The sequence below is a fragment of the Sinocyclocheilus anshuiensis genome, unplaced genomic scaffold (assembly GCF_001515605.1).
Source record: "Sinocyclocheilus anshuiensis isolate Anshui unplaced genomic scaffold, SAMN03320099.WGS_v1.1 scaffold442, whole genome shotgun sequence".
NCBI lineage: Eukaryota > Metazoa > Chordata > Actinopteri > Cypriniformes > Cyprinidae > Sinocyclocheilus > Sinocyclocheilus anshuiensis.
Window position 1 is genome coordinate 242373 of NW_015542354.1, and position 8541 is coordinate 250913.

General features: G+C 35.1%; 1 protein-coding gene across 1 annotated transcript in view; it reads left to right on the forward strand.

The window, feature by feature from the left end:
• Positions 1 to 2004: 2004 nt before the first annotated feature.
• The window catches only part of lmo7b (LIM domain 7b), a 38019-nt gene continuing 31482 nt past the window's right edge, over positions 2005 to 8541 (forward strand). Inside the window, exons 1-5 of the mRNA XM_016490301.1 lie at positions 2005 to 2026; positions 2841 to 2926; positions 6384 to 6454; positions 6554 to 6623; positions 6979 to 7085. Of these exons, the coding sequence (XP_016345787.1) occupies positions 2011 to 2026; positions 2841 to 2926; positions 6384 to 6454; positions 6554 to 6623; positions 6979 to 7085 (350 nt within the window). The 5' untranslated portion in view covers positions 2005 to 2010. The remainder of the gene's footprint in view (positions 2027 to 2840; positions 2927 to 6383; positions 6455 to 6553; positions 6624 to 6978; positions 7086 to 8541) is intronic.

The window sequence follows — 8541 nt, forward strand, 5'->3', positions numbered from 1 at the left end:
ATTTAAATATATTTATCACCAGATTTCCTCACTTATTTTCATCATCACGACTGAAACCGCAAAGCTTCTAGATCAACAGCAGAGGACACCTTTCACCAGCATCCTGTGAAGAGCTGCTAGCATGCTTTTGAACCTGTACCGCTGTCTTAATGTTCATCAGATGACAACAATAGTGTGATAAAGTGTTGGTTGTCTGACAGCAGACTAGTCACACAGGAAACCAGTGGGCAGACAGACATGTACATTGCTCCAGCTTTGGTTAGCACTTCCTGTCGCTGGATGAAGCACTTCCTGTTTTAGTTCCAGCTGTTGAAAGCATCTCTCAATGTAAGTTCAAAGCATGTTGCAACAAACATCCGTAATTGCATCTAACCTAACTGCATCGTATATAATTGTATACATATTTTTGGTACTTTCTGGAGCTTAACAGAAATCACTAAACTGTTTTTGCATGGAAAAGAGTTTTTTAAAAATTAATGAAACATTTTTCGTACGGTCCATGAAAACACATGTTTGGATTTATGGGTAAATAAATAATAATGCAATTTAAATGTTATAATATTCCTTTAAAACCTACAACAGGTGGGCCAAATAAGGCATGTCAGTCATTCTTATGCAGATCTTTGATTGTATTAGATGATATTGTGGTGTAGCCTGATATCTCAGCTTTCTGCCCAGAACTCATCTGTGAGGTTAAAAGCGCTTAGCAGTGCAGACCACAGTCCATATTCAGACCTAACATGTATGCTAATGTTTTTTTTTCCTGGCAATTGATCAGCTAGACTAGTTTCCCCAAACAAAAACCAGCACTTCTTATCCAAATACAATTTGAAAAGATAAAATACTCATTACATTTTCATGGCGAATTTGATCAAAACATTTATGTTAGATCAATGTGTGTGGTCATTTTTATAATATATTTTAGGCTGATAGATAAAAAAAAAAAAATTGACTTCCCCTGACTGTGTTAGCATAACTAAACACATAGCATTAAGGGTTATTTTTCATGTTAACCTCGTAGTTACAACTGACGTACTAAGTTGTTGTGAAAAAAAATGTTTGGGCATTTGCCTTTTTTTATTTTTATTTTTTTTTATTCAAGAAATTGGATGAAAATATACAATCACCTTCAGGAGAACATTAACAAAGAAAAGAAGATAGAAGTAAGAAAAAGAGGAGAAATAAAACACAATAAGTCAATAAGGGGGTATGTTGCTTACAATAAAGGGACAAATATAATAATAACAATAAAAATAAAAGAGCAATGAAGGAAAGCTATATCTAAACTGAATCAGAACATTTTTCATATAATTCCAAAAACCTGACACATTTTTGTATTGCTAGTCAAACAAAAAGATGTGAGCAGTGAGTCAACCTCAATCAGAAAATGTGAAAGAGTAGTTTGGGCCTTTCTCTACGGCATTCAGCAAGATGACGTCAACGTTGTTGAAGTGAATCTTTGTCGCCATCTGCTGTTCACATGCCATAGCACGTCATCGGTCTTTATAGCAGCAGGGGGCGTGGCATATATTTAAACTCATCATCACTGCATATGCACTTGCTCTGCAAACACGCAAACTGTCCTGTGCGCTCAGCGTCTCTGTCTCATCACCGAACGGGGCTTTTCTGTTCCTGCTCACGACAACAAGCAGGTTCGGTGGAGGAGAGCTGCACGATCCAGTCGCGTGCAGGGACTTCTTGGTGTGAATTTGAGGAGCAATGTTTGCAACAGATTAACAGAGTTGTGTTGGAGGCAGGCGCACTGGTAGCGGGAAACACCTGGCTCTTTCGAGTCGAGACATCTGGGAAGTGAAATTTCAGAGTAGTTACAGGAAATCAATAAACATACTTGAAACAGGGATTAGCAGGTAAGTTTTGAGTGATTCCACTTGAGATGCTTGTAGGGTGCCACAGATGCGCAGTGTTACGAATCACATCGAGCATATTTTGGGGTTGCAAACGTGGAGGTGATGGAAGTCGATTTTAACCCGTTCAGAGTCACTCCAGGGGATGTCACTTTTCTTTGGTGGTGTTTTTTTGTTCTTCGGTGTCACCAAAATCGCAAATGATTGTTAGATTAGATTATGTTGCTAATATATTACTTAAAATATATGAAATATGTTACTTTGCCAAAAAAGAACAAACATCTATCCAAAAACTGCATTTTATCTAAAAATTACACCAATAATAGTTTGTTCTAAAATGAAACTAAAGGGGTTACAATACCAAGACAAGTCGTAATATCTGATTTTTGTTTATTATCTGGCTTTGATGTGTTTTTCTTAATTTAACAAAGATCTGTATACTATTGCAGAACTGCTAGACGTGATTTAAGCTGTGATTCTAATACACATTTTGTCAAAGTTGATCAATATTGATTGTCTGTGATACATATTTACTGTATGTTTTGTCGTTTTTACATGTTTACAGTTATATTAAGTTACAGCTTTATCTGTTTCCAACAGTGAAACTCCAAATCAATGCTCAGTGACAGCTATTATTATTATTATTATTATTATATTTAAAATCACTTAATTTGATAAAAACAACATGGATCTACAATGATTTTGTATTCGCTTATCATTAATTTAGTTTTTTTTTATAACCGTAAATGTTGCAACTTTTCAGAAACAGTTGTAGTTGTAATAAACAAAAATAACTAGAAATAGCAATAAATGCTCAGTCTATTTTATTATTATTTATATAAAATAATATATAAACATTTATATACATTTAATATAAATATTTATTTAAATATATAGTCATTTTGTGTCCTTGAATGTAATTTGTCTCTAAATGGGTTAATGTTCACATAATTTTTCATTGTGAAATGCACACAGGTGTGATTGCAGCGGTGATGGAGTGGCGTCAGCAGTCTGCAGTCAGCTGTGAGCTGGCGTTCCAGGAGGCGCAGAGATGGCTTGAGGTAATGACGTCATTATCAAGTATTTCCCCATGCTGGCCGCAGAAGTGCAGGTCTTTTCACCCTCATGTTCTGTTGAGACTGACTGACTTTGTTCTTTGGGCGCTTCGAGAATCTGATGCTTTAAATATGCAAGGCAATTACATTAGTCAGTTTTTAAAACAACCTGACAGATATTATTGAAGTCTTAGCCCAGCTTTAGTATTACATGCGCTTTTTAAAATGCAAAGAACATCCTGAGTTCTCAGGAAATGCTTTATTTCCTGAGTGTTATTTTAGGTAGACCAATTACATGAAAACTAGACACGATAACATTCATCATGATGTTCCCTTCTGTCTTGAATGCTTATGTTTTTAAAGCAGCCTTAGATAACCTGTACCATTTGTGGTTGTCTTTCTTTATCAGCTTTAAACCATTTGCAAAGTTGCCAAGTACCATCAGCTCCATAGAATCCTAGATACCATGTGTCGTCCTTTATTAAACTATTGATTGTTTTGAATAATGACGAACAACGAAGTGGCTTTTATTACATGTCATCCTGCAGTTTGCAGCAAGACATTACATTACAGCAAGACAATAACATTTGTACCGTAGTGACTTTATTATAAAGTACTGTGTCTTTAATACAGTACAGTGATGTTATTAGATGACTGATGATATATTGAATCATTCTAATGTGTTGATTTGCTGCTCAAAACATTTCTTACTATTTTCAATGTTGAAAACAGTTGTGTACAGTTCTTAATATTTTGTGGAAATATTTAGTATACAGAATTCTGTGATAAATAGAATTTTCGAAAGAAAATAATTTATTTGAAATATATATTTTTTTATTTTTAGTGTTTAGCTTTGCATGTTGAATGTTTAAAAAAAAAAAACTGAATTGAAGTCTTACCACTAAGATCTAATCACCATTTCAGTCAGTCCTGTGCCACCTAGAATAGCAGTGCTTTTTGGTTGCATGTTGTTTCACGTGATTCAAACATGCAAAACTATGAAAGTCTCTCTGCTTCTCTATGCTTTATATACTGTGTATATATACACTGAACAAAATTATAAACGCAACACTTTTGTTTTTGCCCCCATTTTTCATGAGCTGAACTCAAAGATCTAAGACTTTTTCTATGTACACAAAAGGCCTATTTATTATAGAATATCAAATAGGTTGTGCGATTATTGTCTTAAAAAAAATTCCCCATGTTTTCCTTGCTGATGCGGTAGTGACGCATTCATATAGAGCTGTCAATAACGCACCTAAAAGCTGTCAAAGACAACAGAAGAACACATTGTCTCACGCGCACACTCTAGACTTGCGTGGCATAAAAAAAGACTTGCGTAGCATATAATGGTTACAGTAACTTGGGACGATGTCAAATAAGAGTTCTGTGCGGACCACAAACACCCCCGGCTGGGTTAGAGGTGTGGCTGAATCCGTATTCAGAAAGGCGGGGAAAACAAAGCGTTCTACGGAGCCACTAAATGGACATGGGTTAGCCGCCTGCTAATGGTAGCCTGTTACATTACAGTACATAACATTTCACTTACCACATAAACAGGACAGTAAGGAGAGATGACTGTTAGGATGATGGCGAATGATTTGCAGATCCTTGTAATCATGTAAAATGTGTGGTAAGTAATGCCGAGTGCTGCTCCGTATGTGATTGCCAATCTCGAAAGTGAAAGTAAAAAAACAAGCGCGCGTTCATAAGCAATTTCAATGCCCCGCATATTAATAACGTCTCCCTGATGCCCGCAGTTTATATACAGTGTAATTACCCAACGATATAATTGCGACAGAAGATAATGAAGTATATTTTTCCTCCCGTCTCATATCTATTCCCTTTAGGGATTACATTTTTTGAAATGGAAATGTCCTAGCCTTATGAGCAGTTGATTTATGCTAATCGACGGACTGTTCTGTTAATAAGTGCCGTCATTCGGTTATGTTTATTATATTAATATGTTTCAGCACGTTAACAATCATTATATGACTTGAGTTAAGGTAGCCTATCTTCTGAATTAAACGGTTTATATACATATTGAAAGCGTGAATCCCGTCTCTCTCCATCTCTCTGTTTATGGGTGTTTGTGCGTGCTTGCGGGGGAGGGGTGCGATTTTAGAATAATAGAGTAATACCCAGTGATTTTTGAATATTATTTTTGCTTGAAATGCCCATCCCTTTTTTATATATATATATATATATATATTTGGAACTGTATAAACTGGGATGGATCAAATTTAATTGTGAGCTGTACACAAGCAGCCATTGATGGATTACATTCCATGTGCCCAAACAAGCTGATGATCAGGATGCAGAATTGGACAGGCATCAGGCATGGATGCTTCAGTGCATCTCAATCTGAACACAAAGGACCCCTGAGTTGCTTGCACATTCTGTTTGCCAAATGCCCACTCCACCACATGACTGGTACAGTCAGGTGCTTCTTGCTTGGGTACCTCATTCTCCAAACATGTTGTACTGTGTGGCCTAATGCAGGGAGGCTCTGAGGTCCTGTCTGAATGTGAACAGTTATAATGTGTGGATAGGATGACTTGATGGATGATAATTTGACTGGAACAGATTCAGTATGAAAAGAGAGAAAGTGTGGTTTTGGTTAGAGAGTTGCCTAACTTGGCTCAGTGATGGCATGGGTTGATTTGAGATCGTGCCATCTTTTTTGGGGAGTTATAGGGCACTTGTTGATTTTGCTCACAGTTTGTTTTGCTTGCTTAATGGCAGTAAAAGCAATTATGTGGTGTGCTATTGCATATGATGACTGAAGATCAGAATGTGCTCTGAAATGTATCTGCTTGGAGTGGAAAGTAGCATGTCATGTTTTTGAGAGGGCCTGTGGTTTCCTGTCTGCGGACCTTCACTCAATCAAATGGATTCTTACTCGGTAATCTGTATGTGTTGCTGACAGGATTTGCTTTTATATGTTTTATTATATATAATGCTTGATTTATATAAGATGTCATATATAAATATACACTAAGTTTTGGGTCTGTATTATTTTCTTTTAATGTTTTTGAAAGAAGCCTTTAGTTCAGCAAGGCTGCATTTATTTGATCAAAAATATAGCAAAAATTGTAATATTGTGAATTTGTGACGCATTGTTACAATTTAAAATAACGATTTTGTATTTTAATATGTTTTAAAATAGAATTTATTCATGTGGTGCAAAGCTGAATTTTCATCAGGCATTATTACAGTTTTTAGTATCACATGAGCCTTGAGATAAGTCTGGTATGCTGATTTATTAATGTTGGAAACTGTTTGGCTGCTTATTTTATTTATTTTGTATTTTTTTGGAACCTTTGATACTTTTTTTAAAGATCCTTGATGAATAAAAGTAACAAATAAAAAAAAGAACAGCATTCATTCAAAATAGAAATCTTTTTATATATTGTTAGTTCTAATTTGTGCATGTGATCTGTTTGGGTTCTTTCCTTAACAGGAAGTGACGAAAAAGCGTTTTGGAAGTAAAAGCTTTCGAGTGGCCTTAGAGGACGGGGTCCTTCTGTGCGAGTAAGTTATATAATTATTCTATTATTTCTTTAAGCATAACACTGTATGATTTGCAGATGTTTTTTAGGTTTACTTAAAGTATATTTCATCTGTTTTCAGTCTGATCAACACATTGAAGCCAGGCATCATTAAACGAGTGAACAGGCTCTCCACTCCCATTGCAGGCTTGGTGAGTGTATTATAAATGCTGATTTTTTTTATCATTAAATGATTCCGGTATACTTGTATAAACTTTGCACAAATGCCAAGACATTTTCCCATGAGTCCAGAGGATTTCCAGTAGTAAATGCTGAGAATGTGTGGGACAGCACCTGACAACTGTCTCCTTCTGTTCCCACCCCTTTTTCTGGTTAACTAGTCTGTCTTTTTTGCTGGTCTGTTCTCTGTGGAGCTTCGTCATCCAAGCTTCTCTGCCTAGTACTCTCAACTCAACTGTATTATTTCACCGGATGCTTAAGAATTGCGGATGACATCTAACTTTTCATTAACAATAGCTGCAATAGTCAATGCTGGTTTCTCTTTAGGACAACGTGAATGTGTTTCTGAAGGCTTGTGAGAAGCTAGGGCTTAATGAAGCACAGCTCTTCCATCCTGGAGATCTGCAAGATGTGTCCACACGTGTGACTGTCAGGTGAGCAGAGAGAAGTGAAAGCAGAAATTCTCATTGCTGTTTTTTTCCTTTGTTAATTTGCAACACAGTAAATGGTTGAAAGAACTGTAATGAACTGTCAAAGTTGGATTTGTTGCCCGTGCCTTCTAAATGTTTTGCATTATATTTGTGTAATTCAATAAGCCTTAAGCATCTGATGCAAACCTATCTAAACTTTATTACTGCTTTAGCTGTTTGTGTGAGTATAATGAAAGAAGTAGCCTAAGTGTTTTATGTGACTGTGGGAAGAGGGTTCATTTGAATAGTGTTTGCAGTCTGATTACATTTCCATACCAAATGAAAGGCTGGATGGGTCCTGTCACACATTATCTGTCCAACATCAAACTCAAACAATGATACCGGACCAACCCAGACCAATGTTTTAGTCAAGCTGCCTTATGAAAATGTATTATGAATTGAATCTGATGGCATTTAAATGGCAGAGCAGTCAGCCATGACACATTGACTCGTGGTCTGTCATTATTAATATCAGGGCCCGAGATGTTTTCTGAGCATAAACCACTCTTGGGATTAAACATTTGTCAACTTGAAATGTCATTCACGGTTCAGTTTACTTTCGATGGAATTGTAAAAGTTGTATCTATATCACAAGTGATTGGAGAAAAGGGGTTTAAAACAAGAGGGCTTGGTTGATGTCTTCCTAAAATCCAAGTTGTTTTAGAAGCAGGGCAAGTTGAAAAGATTACAAAGACAAACATTTGCTTTTGGAATAACATTGTGTAGATATTTATTTATTTTTATTTTAGTCATTTAGCAGACGTTTTTATCCAAAGCGACTTACAAATGAGGACAACAGAAGCAATCAATTGTAGTATTAAAACAACTAAACAGATCCAAAACTAAAATGTAAAACTTTATAAATACTACTTATACACATTTTAAAAATAAAGAAATTAAATAAAAATGACAAATGCATACAACAAAATGTAACATTTAAATGAAAAACAAACAAAAAAAAAGCTAAAAACAATTCAAAATATTAAAGAACAAAAGGTATAAGAGTATAATAATGATTCTAACATAACACTAAGCCAAACACCAAAAAAAACAACTACATATGTGTATGTACAACCATACACACACACACACACACACACATATATATATATATATATATATATATATATATATACACACATTTATAAATTCAATATATATATTATTTCATTTCCATTTAGTTTGTTGAAGTATTAAAATAACTAAAACTTAATAAAAGACCTATACAGACATAATAAATTCAGACATAATTGAACTAAAATTAAAATAACAAATACAAATAATACAAATCAAACGACAGTAGTTTATCAGTAATCCTAAAAAATAACACTGGCAAACACACATGCTAAAAAACAACAACTTACTGACACATAGTAAGAAATGGTTATAAAAAACTGAAACAGAAGCGAAACAAGTAATA